The following is a 21,930-nucleotide window of genomic DNA, read 5'->3' on the forward strand; positions in this document are numbered from 1 at the left end:
GAAGCTGTGGAGTCACCGTCCCTGGAGGTATTTAAAAGACGTGTAGATGTGGTGCTTAGGGACATGGTTGAGTGGTAGACTTGGTAGTGTTGGGGTTAACGGTTGGACTCGATGATCTTAAAGGTCTTTTCTAACCTAAATGATTCTATGATTCTACTTGCCCTGGAAAACTGTTCTTTCTAATGCATAAACCATATGACTGTTCTTTTCAAGTCTGATTGTTTTCACTAGCACAGACTAGCTTGGATTAGCTAGGTGTTGCACAGATATCTTTCTGAGTTGCTGTGAGTTCCACTTTGGAGTGCCTAAGATGAAATGCAGAGGAATTTTCTCTTATTAGACCAATTCTGCTTAGGTTGGAGGGGTGTAATGCTCATTAAACCTTCTGGTTATCTATAGACCAGACTAGCTAGTCTATTGTTCCATATATATTTGCTTATGTGAGGCTTCCTGAAGACATTAACAGGGAGAGGATTTTCCTGGAGGACTGCACTTGACAAGATGATATGGAGAAAAACTGTTTGGCAGTAGTAAGAGTAGCTATATCAACGTGGGTTGCAAATAAGTATAAGAGATTGAGGCTCCTGCAGCAGTGTATTTTGTTTAGCTGATTTAGAATGCCATAATGTATAAGTTCAAATATGTACTATTCGTCACAGGCATGCCTTTCTTAAGAAATTGTAAGTTACATAAAAGATGCTTTAGCTAGTGGAAAAAAAAGCAATTCCAGCATTTTTACTAAAGTTGCCTCATGCCGATTCCATTGCTCAGTTCAGTGCTTATTATCTTCCTTTTTGTTGCTAGTTAAGAAAACTGCTGTCAGTATATTTCACTGTATTTTTCTGCTGTGGAGTTTTAGCTTTCTGATACTTGTTTTAAGGCATTGCTATCGCCCTGTTCAGAAAAGTGTGCATGTAGCCTGTCACATTAGATAGCAATTATTATCAGCACCAGAAGCTTCAGATCACAAAAAGTGCACAAAATGATACACCCAGAAAACTGAGTAGACGATCCTTCTGTATCCTTTTGAAATACGATCTCAAGGTGGTATGCTTGCTTTTTGACAAGACTAGCTTACACTGAAAACAAAAATTGTGGGAAGGAGAACCTTCTGCTTTCATACTTTCACTTGTTCAGTACTAGAAACATCCTCACATCTGCACTTTTCCAATGTGCCCATATTTTGGTTAGCTAACACAGAATAATGTATTTAATTATTTTTCAGAGAGATTAAGAAATATATTTAACATTCAGTTGGGTAAATAAACTTACTACAATTATCATTGTTTAGTTTTGAGAGTTTTTCAGAGTTATTTTATTTAAAAACAAAACCATAATGGTGTAAAAATTCATGGGTAAAGGGTACGTGTCTTGATTTAGTAAGCACGTGCCTTGGTTTCAGTGGAACTGTTCATGTGCTTGTAGGTAGTGATAGCCTGAACTATTTAATAAATAGGAGTCCTTGAACAGTGATTTTGAGAGACAGTCATAAAAAATTGCTTGTGCTAGTATAAACTAAGAGTTTGGGGGATTTTTTGTTTTATTTCATCTTCATTAAAGCTACATCTGCGTTTTCTCAATTCTGGTTAGAGCAGTTTTTATTGTTTTTTGTGTGACTAAACTTCAGCTTGCTTGATTTTAAAAGCTCTGGGGGGCTGGATCCAGTTGACAGGTTTGTAATTGGGAGCTTAGCTGTTGTGAAGTAAATTGGGGCAGCAAAGGTGGGTGATAAGCTCAGAGGGTATGGTCAGTGAAGAGAACTTCAGTGAGCCAACAAGTCCGCACAGAGTAAGGAGACACCCTGGGATAACTGCTAGGCACATCAGACCCTTTGACCTTGAATTAGGAGCTTGGAGGCCTCTCCCCATAGTATATTACTGTCTCCCTATTTTATGATGATGTAAGTAGACAAAGTGCTGAAAACCTCTCTTTGCAGACCAGCCTGGCGATCAGTTCCCTTCCCAGGGAGCTGGAGGGCTGGGTTGTGGACTCCCCCCTTGCTCGGAAGGCCCTTCCTACACAACTGCCAAATAGTCTGGTCTGTAGGAAGACCCTGTCCACTGAACCCAAATCTAATGAAGCTAAGAAGTAAGCAAGGCAGAGCAGATTGGACTATATATAGTCTAGTAAATGGATCATCTATCTGGGAGGCAGTGACTTCATTTCTGATCCCTGACTCCTGGAGTACTATTCTTTTTATCCAGTAGTTTAACACATTGCATAGCCTTGTATTTGGGGTCCACACTTTACCTGGGACAGTACTTAGTCCAGAGCTTTAGATTAGGTATAAGGAAGAAATTCTTCACTGTGAGGGTGGTGAGGCACTGGAACAGGCTGCCCAGGGAAGTTGTGGATGCCCCATCCCTGGAAGTGTCCAAGGCCAGGTTGGATGGGGCTTTGAGCAACCTGGTCTAGTGGAAGGTGTCCCTGCTCATGGCAGCGGGTTTGGAACTAGATGGTCTTTAAGGTCCCTTCCAACCCAAACCATTCTTTGATTCTATGGCTGAGTACTACTAGATGAGTAATAATTGTTGTATCTTGAGTGCATTTCTAGTGTTCAGTGGCTTACAGGATGTATTTTGCATCCTGACAGATTGTAACTTTTTCAGAATTGGTCAATGTTGATTTTTTAAATTTTTTTTTAATTATTAATTTTTTACCTCCTCCTTGAGTTCATGAGGTTTTCTTTTACAGGTGTGTTGGCGGTTTTTTCACCCCTGTGGTGATGTAAATGAATTGTAACATAACGGTTATATGCATTTGTTCATAAAGCAGTGCAGTAATGAAATGGGAATTTCTGTTACCGTCAAAGGTGTGTGGTGTTTTCATCACAAACGTGTTAAATAACATGACAAACATTAAAAAGCAACAGTTTAATAACTGTTTATGTTTGTCAGAGCAAAGCAGAGCTGAGGCTGAAGTTAAAAATGCATGGGTGTTTTTACCTTACAAAAATGCTTTACTTTCCTTGGTAAGGTATTTAAGTTTCAAAAACTAGAGAGGTGCACTTTACTGGCATAACCAGTGTGAGAGCATGTTTTACTGATGCCCATTAAAGGTGTGGGTTTTTTAAAAAAAAAAAAAAAGAGCGCCTTGGTTACTCAGAGCTTTGCTTATACTAGGTTTTTATTACCTCGTGCTAAATTATGTTCTGTTTCATGGGAAGTTGTTGCATGTAGTGTTTACTTAACATACCTGTACTTAACATACATTTCTGTAAAAACTTAGTTGTTCTTGTCCTAACAGTTCAATTTTTCAGTATGTTATTAAAAATGCCTGTAGTGGTAATTACAGACAGCTTATCTCCTACACTACAGTTTATAATCTTAGGTATAAGACAGTTATAACCAGAAGACAGTTGGGCAAACCTGAGTAGGCTTGTAGTTTGTATGGTCTTAGTGATTGCAATAAAGTTTAATTTTTTTTTTTTAATTGCTTGTAAAGAACAGTTGTACTAAATATTTTGAAAGTATTTTATGATTCTCTTGAGCTTTATCATGTTGAATAGTCACATGGGTTTGGTGTGACCTTTACTAGCATTTGATGCCATATGTTGTAGTCTTTTCCATGTTTCTGCCAGTAAAAGCGTTGGACTAAAAAATTTAGAGTCGACAAAGGAGAGGTCAAGGAATTGACTCCTTCGCTTTGCCTTTTTTTCCTGGAGACTGGAAATATCCAGCTAAGGCCCTCATCTGTTTATTCACTAAAGGCAGAAAGTGGGGGAAAGGGTCATGTTGTTGTTCTAAGGCTTCTGAGGAAAACAGTGCTCCAGTTTTTCAGTCAATAAATAATAATCTTTTTCTGACAATACAATGGCAGCATTACTGAAGAACACATGGCTTCCAGGAAGACTAAACATAGATTCATCTTTCTGTTCGTGTATATTGCCTTGAACTTCTCTGCATAGAAAAAAGGGGCACGTAATTTAGTAAGCTGTTCTCCTCAAGGTCTGAATGCAAAACATTCTGGTCAATACCGCTCTTATGTTGCTCATGCTTTCTTGATATCTGTAATGCTGAAAGTGCTTTACAACCTTCATTCAAATGGAACTTAGAAAATAATATGCAAATAGTTAGGCCTGTATTAAAGGAGGGTCTCTCTAAGTTGCATTCTTTGTTATTGTAGTTAATAGGGTCTGAATGTCTGTTAGTCATGAAAATAGTCAGATTAGTCTGATATACAGATAATGCTCAGCAGTGTGAGAAGTATCTCTAATCTGACCTTCTTACAGCCTGGCCTGGACCTGCTGATGGTGTTTCTGATTTGTCTTTTGAAAGTGAGGAGAATATTTGTGCTGCATGTAGCCACCAACCTGTTATTAAAAGGACTGGGCTTGGACAGGCTGAGACTGTTTAGTCTTCCTTGTCCTGGATATTTGCAGCAGAACCGAGATAGTGGAGGTCTGCTGCTACGTGGACTCTGTGCTCCTGAAAAGTGACATGGAAAATGTTCTGATGCCTTTTTTGTGGGCGTATGTATGTTTGTCCTTTCCACCTTGACAAGGAAGTTCAACCACTGCGTTTTGGGTTCAGCCATGACTGAATTAGTTAAAATAAGACAAAACTTTTGAGTAGTAGGTTGGGGGAGAGGGTGGAACTACATTAGTTTTTACTTCGGATTTTGTTTGATACTGTTGTTTAAATGAAATTCTTACACTGAAGCGTGTTTCTCTGGTTTGCAGAAAGAAAGGAAATTACTTGCACAGAATTAGAAAGCTAATGGACAACTTTGTAACTTTAAATATGTTTAGCACAGACATTACTTCTTGATACCATTTAACAAATTGTCGGTTAAGTGCTTCCTTCAAGTTTACTTCATTTTATCAGCACTGTTTTCTCATCAGACATATGGGTGCTAGCAAACTATTTTTCATTGTTTTTATTTGTAGCAGACAACAAAGGCATTCACAGCTTAGTATGTAGTTTTAAATGATGCACAGTACATAGTTAGCATGTGTTGCAGTCTGTGGTTGTAGTGGGAAGTCTTCAAAAGACAGAGAGTGACTGGGGTTTCTGTAGCTGAGGTACAAGACCAGAGGACAGGAGGATCTGCGTTCTGTTCTTGGCTAAAACTGTCAGCGTCCTGAGATTTTTTGAGTTTAGAAATTTTTGCAACCACAAGTAAAAGGAAAACAATATTCCACCATTTTTTATCAGATAACACGGAATCCATTAATGCTGTATAACAAGTCAATCTCTCACAGTGATGAGTATTGTGGATAAACCTATAAACAGTTTGTTGTGTCAGCATCTGAAGAGGAAGGCTGAGAAACTCTTTAAAATTCCAAACTCTTCAGTAAATTACAAATATGACACATTTCGCAGTCAAGGTTTATAAATCTCATGAATGCTATTGGAAGTTAAAACAGCTGAGAAAAGTCTCTGCTGAAATAATTTATTAATTTTCATGGTTATCAGTCTCTGAAATGTTATCAGCAGATTTATAAATTTGTACAGATATCTCTCTTTACTGTCATGGGAGAACTCTAATCTTTAACTGCAGCTGTAGAGTTCTGTTTCTTGTTATACAGATTATAAAATACTTAAAGCATGCTTATGGTAATTAAAACTTAGTGAAAATGAGGAATATCGGAGATGCTGTCAGTATGATTGTTCCAAAAAATAGTACGTTATGTCAAGAAAATTTTAAATTAATTTTGTCTGCCCTACTGTGGTAGCCATGAGACTGCCTTTTTGTTGTAGATGGCTGCTTTATGGGTAAAAAACCCCAGAGGTAAAACCTCTGCAACAGGCTCTAAGAATTGCCTGTACTTGTTTCCCAATCTCTTGTCACTGTTTTGTGCCAAAAGCTGCTGTATATAATCATATAGCTATCTGTCCCATCAGTTGTCCTTTGCTGTCTGTTTCACAGCAGAAAGCTGCAGTGGAGGGCGGTGTTTTCTGTTAAGAGCATTGGATGCTGCCATCAGTGTATTGCCTGGATCCTTTATAATGAGAGTGAGTAGGAGGATGTTTTATTGATGCGAGTTTATCAGAAAGAGCTAAGTAGCCTGAAAGAGGAAGAGAAGCTGGAAGTCAAATACCCAGAGAGGTAGGGAAACTTAAGGAGGAAACAGGAGGTCACTTAGAAAAACAAAGAATGAGAAGAATTTTTGGCCAAGAATGTGGAGTTGTTATTTTGAACTTGATAATTTCCATTTGTTTCTTAGATACGTTGGTGCTGCAGAATAGGGTAGAGGTAATTCCTTTGATTATACTTGAACCTGCAGTGGTATCAGAAGCAATCTAGCTGAGCATCATGCAACTCCTTTCATGCTACCTCTTTGGGGTGTTTTGTCTGCTTTTATTAGCTTCCACTACCTATAAATCTGTCATAATGAACAGGCTTAGGTACTGGGTGTAAGCACTCAGTACATCTTTCTGGATAGAAATATTCCTCCAGTTCATTTTCAGGGAATTCTTTTCTAGACAAATGACAGGAAGAGAGGAATGGAATCCTGACATGGAAGAATGGAGGGCAAGGTATACAAATCCCAACAGTTCAGTAACAAGGGTCACACCAAGCTGTTTGGCACAGTTGGAACATGGAAGTATATTGCAGAGGTGGAGCATAGACAGACACACTGGCAATTCGTGGTGGGAAGGAGATGGGGGAAGAGTGGCAAAAAGTCCTGAATCAGAGGAAGAGGTAACTGTGGTAGAAGAACATTGCGGGGAGGGTGAGATAAGTGGATTTAAAAAAAAAAAAAAAAAAAAAAAAGAAAGAAAAAAGGTAAAGATCTGTTACATCCAGTAATTCAGTCTGCACAAGCTATTAACTGCACAGCTCCCTTACTTGAAAACATGGACTACAAGAGCAGAAACACGGAGAGGGTTGTGGTGAAGCTGGAAGCAGCACAGTAGCAAGGCACACAGCATGACAGTGCTGTGGGAAGGTGAGCAGGGTAAGGTAGGAAGGAGTCAGAGCCAAAGTAGCCATAGAAAGAAATGAATAAAAGTGGAGGGGAGAAACAGGAACAGGGCCAGAAGTGAGGATAACTTTCAGTGAAGAGGCAGCAAAACCAGAGGGGAGAGTTGTATGGGGGTTTGGGGTGGTTTTTGTTGTGGTTTGGGGGGGTTTTTTGGTTGGTTGGTTTGGGGTTTTTTTTGTTTTGGTTTGGTTTTGGTTTTGTTTTGGTTTTTTTCCTCAATATGGTACTTCAGTTTATTTGTAATACAGCAGAATACCAGTTTGAAAGTAACTAGGCAGTTATATGGTGGTGGTGGGTTGACGATTGGACTTGATGACCTTAAAGGTCTTTTCCAACGTAAACGATTCTATGATTCTATATATTCCATGTAGTCAACAATCTTCAAGACAATTAGTGTCTTTACAGTAAGTGTTTAAACAGCAGCCATTGTGAATTTACTGCGACCAGAGCTAAACATTTCATCTAGCCTCTACCAGCCTCAAGCTTCCAACAGAGGGCAAGTACCTAATGAGAGCACAAACATGAGAAGATAGTCTGTCAAAGGCCTTGCAACCTGAAGAGACAGGACTGATTTGGTGATGCGAGTCAAACTTGCTTATAGCTGGGTCAGACACATGTTAGCACCAGAATTTTAAAAGCAAAACCAAAGCAAGTAACTGTTATGTACACAGAAGGCCCATCTGGGACTGGGTTGTGTGCTTATATACACATGCAGATTATGCTTCTGTATTCCTAGGTTTATATTTGCAAAGAGCTGCTTGCTCTTCTATTTATCACACTGGGAATTCAGCTTATGCCTATGAAGCTAAAGCCAGAAATGCAGTGCTTCTTTGTCAGGTGGTGATGTATTTCAGGGCACCTTACTGTCGTCTTCAGTGGCTTTATTAGGCTGATGTGGAGAAAAGCTTTTTTTCTTATTCTTTTCTGTGTTTTATTTAAACTACATGTTTTGCAGGATATTTGTATTTTCTAAACGTGTTGGCTGATATATTTTGCTACAAAATCATCATCTTTATGATGTTCATAAAACGTGGTAACAGTGATTTTGAACCGTAGTTAAGGCAAATCTCCATAGAAGCAGATAGAATAAGGGCTTGCCTGGGAGCAGAACGGGAAGCGTATTTCACTTGGGTGTGCCAACAGGTAGTGTTGTGGATGCTCTCCGGCAGGTGTGGCTGCTCCAGTACTGCAGTGGTCTGCAAGGAGTTCCACATTCATAATCCTGTAGAATGGAGTACAGGGAAGAAGGAAGATCACCATTTCATTGCAAAAAGGAGACATTCAGACTGTAAAAATGTACTGCTTGTATATGTTTAGAAATAAAGTGCAGATTTAGTTATGTTAGGAAAACTTTCAGGAAGGCAAGAGGAAAATATTGCACTTTGTGCATTTCAGTGGAAGAGTTCCCTTTTCAACTTGCAATTGAAACTGTACCTGAGTGGAATAACAGTGGTTAAGCAAATACTAGTATTATTAGACTCAGATGCTGAACATTAAATATTAATATCTTTATCAGCAACTTTGGGTGACATTCATTCATGTTCCTCTTCTATTTAGGAAGGGATTGACTTCTTGCAAAATTGGTAATTTTGTACAATTACAAATAAAACGTCAGTCAAATTTCTTCCTGTCTTTAGTATCTTGTAAATATTTTACTTCTCTTGCGTACTTCTGTGAAGAACAAGTGATACAGTAGTACAAAGATACAGTAGTACAAAGTTTAAATACTGTGCTTAATTTTTATAGCCGGTAGGAATCAACTTGGTCAGCATTCATTCAAGTCCAAATGATCAGATGTTGTGGGCAATTGATAGCAAATGGAATGTCCATGTACGAGTTGGAATTACAGATGAAATGCCTGTAGGCACTGACTGGGAACATGTACCAGGTAAAAATTAATGCATCAGTTCTGTGTTCTTTCTGCCATTTTCTCAGTGTTGGGTTTTTTGTTTGGGTTTTTTTTTCCCCTGTTGCTTTTTAAATTGGATAGCAATGCTTAAATCCAATATTTTTCTCAGCAATCAAGTGTGCTTATTTATAGGAACATAGTAAAGTATTTGATAAGGGTTATCTTTTAAAGAGGACCTTGGTTTTACTTAAAAACACTTAAGTAGTTATTGAAGAGAAATCTGATTATTTTGATGAATTTCTATTGTGTGTTATTTCAGGCTGCTGCCACTGAATTAATAAATGGTATAGTTCCTTTTCAGTTAGAACTAAGGCAGTGTTCCTAAGCAATAGGAGACTACTGTGCTGTGGGAAGTTTTGTATTTAAACGTGGTACAACATGGGGTTCCTATCTAGATGTGGCTAACAAAAACCTAATGCTATTTTGCACATCTTTCTATTAATCCTGCGTGCTGGACACAGTCTAGATTAGGTAATTATGTTTTTGCATTGTCTGTAAATAAAACTAAATTTTAGTTGTTCCTTTCTAAATAACTGTATTGATGCTGTCTGCTTTTTAAAGATTTTTCACTGCATAAACGCATGGCACTTAGTTGCAGAGTACTTGCTCTCTTGTGAGGAGGAAGAAACAAAAAGTCCACAACGTTTATAATGTTAACCATTTTTAGACAAACTAAAGTTGTAACTGTTGGATTATTCCCCATATGGTAGTAAAATACAGCAGAGGCTCCAAAAGTATGTTTTGAAGATCCTCTAATTGGTTGTTGCTTGTGGCTGTGGCCACGTAACAAAATGTATCCACATTTATGGTCAATAGATGCAGTGAGTACAAAGTCAGCAATTAAAAAGCTTTTTTGTTCACCAGTGCTTCATGTGCTGCAATGTATCCACAGTGTGATATCCTTATGGTCAATAGATGCAGTGAGTACAAAGTCAGCAATTAAAAAGCTTTTTTGTTCACCAGTGCTTCATATGCTGCAAGTGGCCTACTTTGTGATATTCTGCTTACTCAGGGCCAGAAGCTCAGATTTGAATAGCATCTACTCTCTTTAACTCCCCTAAAGTCAGTGTAAGTAAATACGTAGTCCTAAATTGTCTTCTTGCCAATCCTTTCTTAGAAAGCCTCCTGGAAAACTAGGTGTTTCTTTGTGCCTTTTATAATGGAGAGTTTTTCTCTACTATTAATATAAAATATATAAAAACTGCTATAGTCTTGCCATCTTCTCTTAATAAACTTTTCTGCAAGGGTATTTAGTGTATAAGAAAGCCTGTGATTATTCCCTCTTCATGTCCAATTATCTTTAGGTTTGCAGGCTTGTCAACTGGCTATAAGTACAAGAACTGTTTGGGCACGCTGTCCAAATGGAGATGTAGCTCGTCGATATGGCATTACTGACAAGAATCCAGCAGGAGACTACTGGAAGAAGATTCCTGGAAATGTCTCACGTTTAACAGGCAAGTTGGTTCAGCATGACAGTCCAAAACATTGAGATACCTGCTTTGACTTCTGCCTGATGGTGCTAAAGCTGACCATATGCAGGGAGAGCTGCATACTCGAAATGCCTTGTTGACTGTGAGAGTTTCACCAGGGGTGCTTTTATCACATTAGTAAAAACCTTGCCTGGGTATAATTAGGAAAATGGATCCAAATATTATTTATTTAATGTTTATAATTGGAACCTGCTACCTGAATTAAAAGATGGATAATTTATGCTTTGCAGTGACCCCTCTAGATGAACTGTGGGCGATCAGTGCTTCAGGATCCCTTCTCCAGCGCCTCACTAAGACCTTTAGCCATTCCCATAGTTTGCAGAAAAATAATGACAATTCTGTTCTGCTTCACCCTGATGATTTTGAAGATGAATGGGAAGTGATATGAAGTCTCTCAAGCTTGTGAAGCAGTGAAAAAAACAGAAGGTCATACGGAATTTCTGTAATGTATGTACAGAATGTTGGATCTAAAAGCCACTTATTGGACCTGTAATATTAGCACTTTTGTATTGAAAAACTGACCTGTTAAATAGCCCCCAAGCTGTGAGTTCTGATGTTTGTTCCATTATGTCTTGGGAGACTCTTTAGGTGTGGCATACTGCAATTGTTATACCGTACTACTGTAGAAGCTCCTTTGGAAATATAACTCTTAAGTTAATCTTACTAGCAATGAAAGTGACTACTTCACAACAGCATGCACACTAATACATGTATACTTATTTTGAGAAGGAATTCTGTTGCATTAAATATTTCTCTACAGCAGAAACATTAAGCATTTCTCAGTTTCTTCTTGTACTTGGAACTCCAAACTGATGGGAACGCTCTCCGACTGTTGTACATATATTTAGAATTATTTTCCCTTGCAGCATGGAAGAAAATAAGGCAAAGTATTTCTTAGTAAGATCTCAGAACATCATAATTATACAGCATTGGTGTTGAAATGAACTTGGTTTGATCCATTTCCTTGTAAATATCTGCAAGGCTATACTAACCTTCCATTTCTAGAAATTTGGTTCATAATTTGGCTTCATTCACAAGGGAGAAGTTTGGATTACACCTAATATTCAGGGGGACATCTGCCCATTTCACACAGCCATCAGGAAGCTGGTAGATTTTGGGGGGTAAGTCCCACTTTGGAGTAGGAAGAAGTTGCATGTTGGGTTTGTAGTACAAAGCAGGAATGTACAAGGCAGCTTTCATAATTCCTGTTGTTCTGTATTTGTGCCTCCAGCCAGTGCTTTAATATTTGGACTCAAATTGTTTTGAGTACCAAACTTAGATGTATTAAAAGGAAAAATGGTAATTGATAGAATTACCTATGTATCCCATTAAAAATTGTGATATTGTGAGAAAATACTTAACAATATTCTGATTTTTAGCTATGTTAGCTAAATTTTGAAGTGTCTTAACAGATGTTACAGCAGAGGTATGTGATGAACTGGGAAGTAACCTAAGTTAATCATTGCAGTTTATTTTTCTTTAAACTAAATCTTCTTTGAAAGATACCTCATCTTTTTTAAGCAATAGAACTATAGATGAGAGAACCTGAGCTCGGTATGTAGGTGGAGGAGTTATTTTATGTTTGTTCTAAGCTTATAAATCATCAGAATGTTTTAAGCAGCTGCTAACCAGTACTGTAAAAGAGCCAGCTTCAGAAAAGGCCAGGAGTTGAAAAGTGGGGATGTTTCTGTTTTGAGAACTTAATACATATGAAAAAGGATGTGTTTTCTTTTTAACCTCTGTTCTCTTTCAGAATAATTCATGTGTGTACTGCACTAAACTTGGAACAAACATGGTGCAAGGTGAGAAAGTAAATCAGTGGAGAGAGAACCCAGTTATGTCACTTTTTTTAGTAGCACTTGTGATATTGGCTGTCAGTTCTCAGTCTGATCTTTCAGTGTTATAGGGAGGACAGATTTGTTTCCCTTTTACAGATGATACGTTTGCTTCGTAGCTATCTCATCCGTATATGGAGATTACCCCAGTGGGTTTTTTTAGCCTGTCTGGCAGTGGATCGTAATGGAATCAGCTCGTGAAGTAACCCAGTCTGTTTTATGCAAGCATAGTTTGGTATCTTGAGGACCCCAAAGAAGCTGAAATTCAGCTTAAAAGTATCTTGTGGCAGCTCCTGAGTCAATCCTTTTGGAGAAGGGACACGAGAACTTCTCTGTGCCCTGCCAAGCACCAGATGCTCAAGTACAACGGCATTCTTTAATAGTGACACTTTTGTATTACATTTTTCAAAGTCATCTTAATAATGGCTAGAGCTTGCTAGTTGTTTGTTTACTGTATAATACTGTACTATGGTCGTTAATATTAAATTGGTGTCAAGAGCTCTTATCAGACTACTTTTTAGCGTAGTTTTAATGAAATTAGGATGGGGTTTTACTTTTATTTCTGTATTTAGGTTTTTGGTTTTGTTTGTGCTTTGAGACAAGTGCAATAAACTAGATTTTTAAGAAATAAATTACTGTGGTAAGACTCATCTGTTGTATGATTCACAAGAGAGTTCTCTGTGTCTGGAAATTGTCTTGATGTGGAAGACAGACATGCTTATGAAACCCCTCCCCTACTATTACCCCGGACAATATAATGACAATGTAAGGATCTGGATATTATAAAGTTTATTTCATATATTTTTTTTAATTGTGACAGGTGTGTCAAACCAGCAAAATGGTCATCTTCCAAGCACAGACAATTAAACACTTCTCATATTTGAATATTAAGCTTATTGCCTCTATATTAAGGTGGTCTTGCTATAGAAGAAGTAAACAAGTTTCTTTCCTTACATGCTAAACAAAAATTGCACTTGCATGTTAAATATTTTAGCTTTCAGTGAAGAATACGCATGTGCAGTCACAGCTAGAAAATGTTCAAGCAGAAAATAGGTGATTGTACCACGTGCTGTAACTGCACCCTTCCTTGCATTTTAAAATGTCTGAGCTCATCTGAAGACCTCTGTGTTTCTGGCCTTTAACTGGAACTACAGCTGGGGCTTCAGAAGAGCACCTTGGCTTCACTTCCCAGAGGGGAGAACTGTTTCCTGACAGAGTTGCGACCTGGGTAACTTCAAACAAGAAAGCACAGCAATGAATAATGATGCTTCTGACACTTCAACCCACTTCCAGCCACAGGAATCCTGTTCAGATTCACATGGCAATGTCCTTGCCAATTAGCATAGCTTTTATCTTGACAAACTGGTTCAGCTGCTTCTGCTGGCTCCTGCAGGGAAATGGTAGTCTCCTTACAGCACCAGCCGGTTGCTATTATGCAGGAGTAATCCTTATGTCACAGCACGGAAGTTCAGATGACTGTGATGAGTTGGTGTGAAACAGCCATCTTAGATACGTAAGTAACTCTTGGTTTTCTTTGTCTTGCAGCAATAAAAAGGCATAGGATCATGTTAAATGGTACCAACAAAAATCTGTCACTAGCAAGTATCAAAGAAAATACATTAATAGCTTAAGTAAGATAGTAGAACTGTTGTTAGGAAACGCTGCTACCGCTAAGAAAATGATAATGAGGAACACTTAATTATGGACTTGGGTCATTGTCTAAACATAGCTTTATTTATACAGGTACAGAGAATCACATTTATTCCAAACTCTTCGTACCTGTGCAAAGAGTGTCTTTGATGTGATGGACAAGAATCCCCCCTTCTTCCCCACACACATGTGAACATCAGAAGGTCTGAACCCCATAACTCCTCTACATTACGTCTCAATAGATGAGTCCTGTCAAGTATCTCAAAGGCACTTGTGGGTTATTTCAGACTAGTGTGGCATTCTGGCTTATCTTTTTGCTTCTCTTAAAACTCCTGTTAATGAGCGAGCTGTTGCTAGTTGTTTCTGCTAGAGTTCTGGATAGATGTCAAGCAACAACCTTGAGACAACTTTTCAGTATATGCTGTTCTGAGTGTAAAGGCTTCAAATTCAAGTGCCTGTTTTTCTATGGCTTTGCCTTGTTAATTAGCAATTAGAAAAGCATAAATCATATATGAAGATATGGAGATCTCCTCATTACCTTGGTGAAAAATCTCTGGTCTTCAGTTTTTACATTAACCAGCCCTGTCCACATCCCATCCCTACCATCAGGATAAGAGAGATAAGATGTGGATTGAGGATTTCTAGCTGTAAACTGTGAGATGCAGGCTTTATTCCTCTTGTAGCCTTCCTGAAAGTGAAAGTTGCATGTTGGAAATAGTATTATGGCCAGCAAAGAAAGCTGATGTATCCCTTGCCAAAGTAGATCACTCTAGTTGTTTGATAATGAGTTATTGTAGTTAAAAATAACCACTCTCACATCAGCAGAACAGAAGAGAACTTGTGGTATAGAAGACTAGATGTTAATTACCGGCAAGTGAAAGTTGAGTTGCAGTCATTATCTTTTGTGAGTTATTACAGCCAGAGCTCCATGGATAAAGATTGAAATATCTGGATAAATGAAATTATCTCTCTAGTCTGCTGAATGGTGATGTCTAGGTTTATCACATAAATAGCTATGGATTTCTCATCACTTGAAATCAAGATAGGAAGTGAGGTTTTGGGTTCAGTGCAGGAAATGTTGTAGATAATACTGTGGCTGGTATCATACTGGAAGCTAGGCAAAATTACCATTATGATTCCTTTGGTCTTCGAGTTTATCTGACTTGAAATCTATTTGAATAGGCCTATTAAAGTTGTTATATTAGCCATAAAGTTAAAAATCTGCTTGATGCTAGTGGGGAAAAAAACCTGCTGTAGAAAAAGTAAAGATCTGTTTGAGAAACTTTATGTTCTTACGGAATGTGGACTTTTTATATACATATATATACACATACATAAAAGCTTTGATTTCTGTTCTCTAAAAGCTAATACAATGGTAACAAAATACCAAAAAATACTGAATCCTCCAAACTGAAAAATGCTCTTTCTATCTTGGCCCCAGAAATGGCTAAAATATACTGATTTTTATAGCTTGTGATTTTCTGATAGAGACACTGAATAGTGCACAACTGAATAGCACTGAGTGGAGCTGTAGTTATGAATTAATCTTTCAAACATTATTCATTATTTCTGTCCAACATAGAAGAAACCGGAAGAAATAAGAAGACTTATTTTTCCTTTTTAATATACGTTTCTCATAACCTCAGCTGAGATTCACTTACAGCAGATAAAGGAAGGAGACTTCAATTTACAACACTTGAGTTTTGAATCTCATATCCAGAGAAAATATACCTAAAGATGTGTACAGAATTGGTAAGTACAGGATGTTAATACATCTTGAATTTGCACAAGTTGACTGCATGCTTTATTTGTATTCAGTGGACCTGTAGTCTAATCAGTATAGCAAGACTTTGCCCAGAGCACTCTGTTGTTATGAGCATGCATAGGTATCTTGTATACAGAAAGGAGAAGTGGCGTAGATGTTATGTCTGTTAAAGCATGAAATGAGAATACTCAGTAGATGACTCCTTGCTGAAGTTGTTGCACTGCTGTATTTTGCATAACCATGGGGTGAATGAGTTTAGCAAAGCTCTCCTGGGTCAGGTGAAAGATCAAGCTAATTAGACCTCTGCCAGAAAAAATAAAAGACTGGGAGGAAAGTTCCAGGGAAGCCCCCAGCAGACTGCCTGGCACATGTGCCTGGCTACGCAGCAGGGGGATGTATAAAAAAAGAATGAATTTTCTTGAGCTGCAGGGGGAAAATGCAACTGCCAGCAAGAAACCCCACAATCCCTGGTTGTTACAGAGGACAGACCAGCCAGCTGATCATGGGAAGTGCAAAGTAAGTAGGGTAATTGCTAGGATGACTGAGATTTTACTTGCTCAGCTCCCACGCTTGTCTTGCTAAATCCGTTCTCTGCCTCAACAGATGGGCTGTAGTCTGTTCCCTCTGTGAACCACACCCAGCGCTCCAAATTGGGAGTAACAAACATGTGAATTAGTGGATCTGCACTTCATTCCATGGTGCTGTGGTGAAAGTCAGTCCTTTTAAGTTAAGGAGAACATGGTAAATGATCAGTGTAACACTTTGAAATAACAGGTTTAGCACTGTTAATCACTTTATAATTACTGTAATAATAATGCTGACCTTGTTAAATATTAACATTGATGCCATAGGTACTTGTGTAGGAGATCTATCGGGCTTCAGGTCTAATTAGCTGGTTACTTAAAATACTATCAGCATGGGGTCTGTGTTTAAAACAACAAAAAAATCTGATATGTGTTTGTCTGTACTGAGAACAGATACGTTGGAGAGCTGGATCCTGTTGCTTTTAAGGCCTGCTGACTTCTTTTCATACTGTTCTTTGCTTCGTGGAGAGATCTTTCTCCTGTCCTTCCATGCACGACTACATGATTACATGGCACCCATATAGAGCATTCCTGGGAGGAAAACACAGGACTGTGTAGAGGCAATTCTGAGTGTTTTGTATGTCACCTTCTTTCCTTCCTCCCCATCTTGCCACTTCTAATTGCTGTAGGACAGGAGTGGAGGTCCAGGGGGATAGCGAAGCAGCTCCTTCTACTTAAGCTTTGGTATTTTATTAAAACTGAAGTTAAAGCCAGCAGGTTTTTGGGTTACCTTTAACCTTGTCCGTAGTCCTTTGCAGCATGTTTTTCACCATATTGCAAGCAGCCAGCAATGGTAACTTCTTAAACCTGATTTTAATAGAAGACTTTCAGGATGGAAGGTGACAGATGGTTGGTGGTTTTTGGTTTGTTTTTTTTTTTAATAGGCAAGAGATGCCATATCTTGCCAGATGAGTTTTCAAAGCGTACTGAGCAAGGTGAGCTCAGCTTTCACTTAAAAGGCCATGCTTCATTCAATCCCTAAGTTTCGTGTATCATACATCCAGTGATTTCTCAAAGCCAGTTTTAGGAGCAGGTTGGCATCTATCTTACTGTCAAGTTCAGAGACCTAAAGAAGCATATTATCTCTGCAGAACTGTACTGCTAAGAGCTAGACTTCAGTGTCTCCCATAGCACATTTGTTCTGGGCAGCACGGACAGGCTCATAGCCTAGATACTATTCCCTACCTTGTGAGTTTTGCCAGCTTCCCTGGTGGATAATAGGAATCTTCTGCAGATCTTGGCAAACATCTGGTTTCTTAGGTCTGTCTCTAAGGATTCTTGCTTTAGGTCTAGGGTTCCCTGCTACAGTTCCTGAAGTCAGCCAAGGTGGAACACGTCAGCATAATACAGACATAAATCACATCCTCGATCAATTGTTACAAATGAAACTTCCTTCATGCTCTCTTCATACTGAATTTCACCAAATTTCATGCAGTTTTTCATTTAGAAAGTTAGTGTTGTGGGGAGTAGCACAGCTCTTCTTGTATCTAGTGTCTACAGTTTTTTGAGGACCTTAATGGGTCACAGTGACTTTCAGCTTGAGCTGGGTATTTTTGAAATCCAATGTCTAATGGACCCAACAATTAGACCTATCTCTGTGTACCCAGATGATTTGCATATCATTATCCTATTTGCTTTCTGCATTCAAGATTCTCATCATTCATTATTGATCTCTTAGTTTTACAAGTACCAACTTGTACAGAGTAAGTAAATATAAAATAGTGATTCCCCAAATTCTTGAGTGGGTTGACCTGGGTCACCACTAAAACCTCTTTGTGGATTTTCCTGCGCTTTTTCCATCAAGCTTTTAAAAAGCACTGCAAAAGTTGTATACTTCTGTAAATCAAATATGGTCCACTTGTCAGTGCCTGATGAAGCATCGTTTGAGAATCACTGCTGCAGTAGAAATGTGTACATATTCTTGCTTTCGCAAAAAGAATAAATAATTTGACAACAATTGAAAATTAGTTTATTTTTGTTTATTAACATTAGTATCATTGATCTCTTGGCTTATATTTAGCTGTTTTCCCAATAGCAGATTTACGGTATCTGAATTCGGTTGTCATGTTAAGCTCAAGAAATACTGGTAACAATTCTAACCACACTGTGGTGACTAGCAACAAAAAAATATATATATTTTTATTATTTTGAAAAATTATTTTGTGAAAACACAGCCAGGCAAGTAGAGAATATTGGAATGCTTGTCTTTCATATTTAGTCCTATATAAATCCATGGCAAAGCTTTCACTACAATGGATCTGGATATGGCTTCAGGAATAATATTAGTAGGATCTAAGGCTTCGCCATACAACATCTCTAGAGGCAACTCTGCTTCTGTTCAGCCAAGTAAGGGATGTTTTTGGAAGCCATCCCAGGCAAGTGATTTTGCAAAATAAATGCATCTGCTTTGTATGAAGTGATAGCCAGGTACTGAGTGTCTTTCTTCCTTGGCAGTGACTCATAAAGTACTAACATGGATGACACTTGGGGAAGGAACCATCTTTTTTCTTCTCTTTATCCCAGTGTCTCTGCTGTAGTCCAGTTAAGTAAGGAGTATCTTTGGAAGTCATTTTATGCCACTGGTTGGAAAACAGGAGCATGTCTTTTCAAAAGATAGTCAAGTCACAGGGGGAACTGTGTAGTAGGTTTTATATAATATTTGCAGTTTTGGTCCTGGTTTGGGGTGAAGGTCTTTTGCATTGCATAGTGCTAATGTAGTTTTGTTTCCCTCTGACATTGATGTGTTCATATCTAGGTTACTGCAAACAGCTGGAAGCACCTGAATTTCAGAAAAGAGGTTCTGAGAAAACCAGTATTAATAATGAACTGAGCAGAGATAATGGTAGATCAAAATGGCATTAGCAGAAAGCCAAGCCTTCTGAAGGTGTGGAACATGCGCATCTTCCATTGATGTCATTTGGTGCTGTGGACACTCAGCATTTCTGCAGATCAGTCCTCTGGCTATTTTGGTTTATATGTGAGCACATTCAGGGCTTATTGATGGCCTGTGTGAAAACAGTGGTCTTCATTGTAGAGAAGCCATGAAAGCAACCAGCCAGCTAGTAACATCACCTGTAATAACTGTAATGTAAGTAGGGTTTTGTTTGGTTGTTTTTATGTTCAGATTCAGTATGTCAAGAGCTAAGATGAGAAGGATTCATTTGATCACTGATGTTTTGACATTACAACAATGTGGCAAATTTATAAAAGGAAAATGGTTAGACTTACGTAGTAAATCCATTTTTGTCAAGCTTTAGGTGCTGGTTTCAGTAATCTTTCTCCCCAGAGGTGATCCCTCCACAAGTGGATGCTTACATTTAGTATCAGCCTTTGTCTTCAACAGGCCTGCACTGTGTGCTGTAACCTTTTTATTTATTACCTGGTAATTTGCACGAAAGCCAGCCATCTCAGGTATTTCTCCATGTTTTCTTGTGGTAGCAGCACTTTCCAAAGGGATGATCAGCAGTAAACTTGTCTTTACCTATAGGCAGATGAAGAAGGAGGGCAGGCAAACAAGAAACAGGAGCTGAAGGTTTGCTGCTGTGACAGACTTACTGTGCTTGGGAGCAGTTTCCAAACACTGCTCAGAAAGGAGTAAACCTAAGTGGTGAGCAGGATGGGGTGACCCTTGCTAACCAGAAGTTCAGTGGGGTGTCAAGGTTGGAGTTTACAGTGAGGGTGTGGACTTGAGAGTAGCGTGATGGTCAGGGCAAGTACATCCTACAGTAATAGAAAAGTGAGCAACAAACCAATAAAGAATTGTGTTTTCCCATTGCAGAGGCTGGGGAACTAGGAAGGCAGGCCAAAATGCCATGATCGTTGTGCTAGAGTTTCATGTTTTGATATCATGAAGAATACAGGTTCTCTGTAGGCTCTGAGCTCAAAACCTGCTATCACAGTGCATGCAGCCCTTTTCCCAGCTGAGCTAAAAGTCATCAGCTCAGATAGTCAAACTGGCTTTTTTCTTCACAGACACCAGCTAAGAGAGAGAGGTAGGACACATATCTTTCTGCCACACTATATTTAATGCCTAGGTCATCAAGGCCACTTGTGGTCAACATTGCATTAAAACAGCATGTTCGGTATGTGTCCCGTCAGGAAGGGTGTCTCCTACAGAGTCAGCTGCATCAGTGTCAGGTTTGGATCTGAGTAAAGCTTCAGTGTAGCCTAATTAATGAATAGGGTCTGCTAAGGTCACAGTCCAAAGCAGGGATTTGGTTGCATAAATTTCTATGCTTTTGTTTTAACAGGGAGTCTACACAAGATTTGTTTGGTATCTGAGCAACCAGTTCTAAAGCATCAAATCCCAAGCAGGAGGCAGGAAAGGCTTTTTTGATTCTGGAACAAAAGACTTCCAAATACCCTCCCAGCTCTGTATCCTTGGTGTGGTACAGTACAGTGCCACTTCTGCATGCATGAACTGAAAATGCTGAAAAGGTGAATAGATGCAGATCCAGACTACCAGCTGGAACCTGTCACCTCCCAAAGTGAGTGCTCAGTGCTGCTTAGCACTCTCTGAAAAGCATAGCATTTGCTAAACAGAGCTTTTCCTTTTAAGTTGGAGGTGGGCAGAGCCAAGCTCTGTGTTACTCCTCCCCTCTTCTGCCTGGCTCTAGCTTGGAAAGTTACTCCCTCACCATAAGGGGCAGCAAGGCAATTCGCTCCCCCTTTTTTTCTCTTCCCATCGTTCAGAAAAAGTGGAAAGCGGATGGGAACACATCAGAGTCCTGCTGTTTGAGCAGAGCATAGAGGATTGTGGTTCTCTTTTTGGCCCCAGTGGGCTTAGCTGCACAGTAGAAACGTGCCTGGTAACTCCCTGGCTTGTACAAGCAAAAATGCTGTTTGCAGGTGCAGCATGGGCTATTGCAGGACAAGGTCTGCTGTTAGCTGGCTTGTGTTGAGTGAGTGCCTGTGAGACTTGAGCAGTTAAAGGTCACTGCTGTGGCCACCACAGGGCAATATTGAGCCAGAGACCTCTGGTGATAAGAATATTTGCTGATATTACTTGAGAAAAAGCTCAAGCTCAGAAGCTGAGATTTAACTGCCTTGTGTCTCTCTCAACTGGTAAGAGGAGGAGATCTGATGTGAGTTGGCTGTTCATCGTGTGGGCAATGCATCAGTACCACAGGCATATTGTTGCTAGGCATATCTAAGTATGTACATAAGTGTAGCTGATACCATGTGGTACCAAAGAATTAGGACTTCAAGTTCTCACAGCATTCATGAGAAAAGTGTTGTAGTGCCTGGCCATGCCGTCCTCCCCAACCCCCAGCTGCCTCCTACTCTGTGCTTCCCCAGGGGCCTGATCTCACTGGGGAGCCAGGATTTACCGAGTCTCTTCCACAGTGAAGGATAGCTTGGATGCCGGCCATGCTCTTCACCCATCACCATGTTGGTAGTCTGCTTCCCCTGCACCCTAAAAGCAGGGGTATAAGCAGTGCTGGAACGGGCCAGTGGCAGACAAAAGTCTCAGGACAGGTTGTGCTGGGGGAGAATGCTTTATTTGTGAGAGAGGGAGTGGAGGGTGGAGTGTCTCCCACTGCACAGTCAATCTGGGGTGACGACCCTCAGGAGAAGCCATAGTCTCCCAGGAGATCAGACTGACTGGAGCAAAGGGTTATAAGGAGATACACCTTGAGTCTTTCACCTAGAGCTCGATATGATGGCCCTGGCTGATGGGGTGATAGCTTGCTGACCTGTCACGAAGGTTGGGATGATGTGAATGTGAACTGGCCGTCTCTGGCCAGCACCTTGTACAGAGCTCCA

At 39.4% G+C, this 21,930-nt stretch overlaps 1 protein-coding gene across 7 annotated transcripts in view; it reads left to right on the forward strand.

The window, feature by feature from the left end:
• TECPR2 (tectonin beta-propeller repeat containing 2) overlaps positions 1–12,797 on the forward strand; it is a 45,698-nt gene extending 32,901 nt beyond the window's left edge. For 4 of the 7 annotated variants that reach the window (XM_052783198.1, XM_052783194.1, XM_052783195.1 and 1 more), the window contains exons 18-20: positions 8,678–8,819; positions 10,145–10,294; positions 10,561–12,797. In XM_052783198.1, coding sequence (XP_052639158.1) covers positions 8,678–8,819; positions 10,145–10,294; positions 10,561–10,718 — 450 coding nt within the window. In that variant the 3' untranslated portion in view covers positions 10,719–12,797. Of the gene's footprint in view, positions 1–8,677; positions 8,820–10,144; positions 10,295–10,560 lie in introns of those variants that run through there. The other 3 variants (XR_008234572.1, XR_008234573.1, XM_052783196.1) reach the window with 3 other exon arrangements.
• Positions 12,798–21,930: the final 9,133 nt, after the last annotated feature.

Source organism: Harpia harpyja, chromosome 3, assembly GCF_026419915.1.
Source record: "Harpia harpyja isolate bHarHar1 chromosome 3, bHarHar1 primary haplotype, whole genome shotgun sequence".
Lineage (NCBI taxonomy): Eukaryota > Metazoa > Chordata > Aves > Accipitriformes > Accipitridae > Harpia > Harpia harpyja.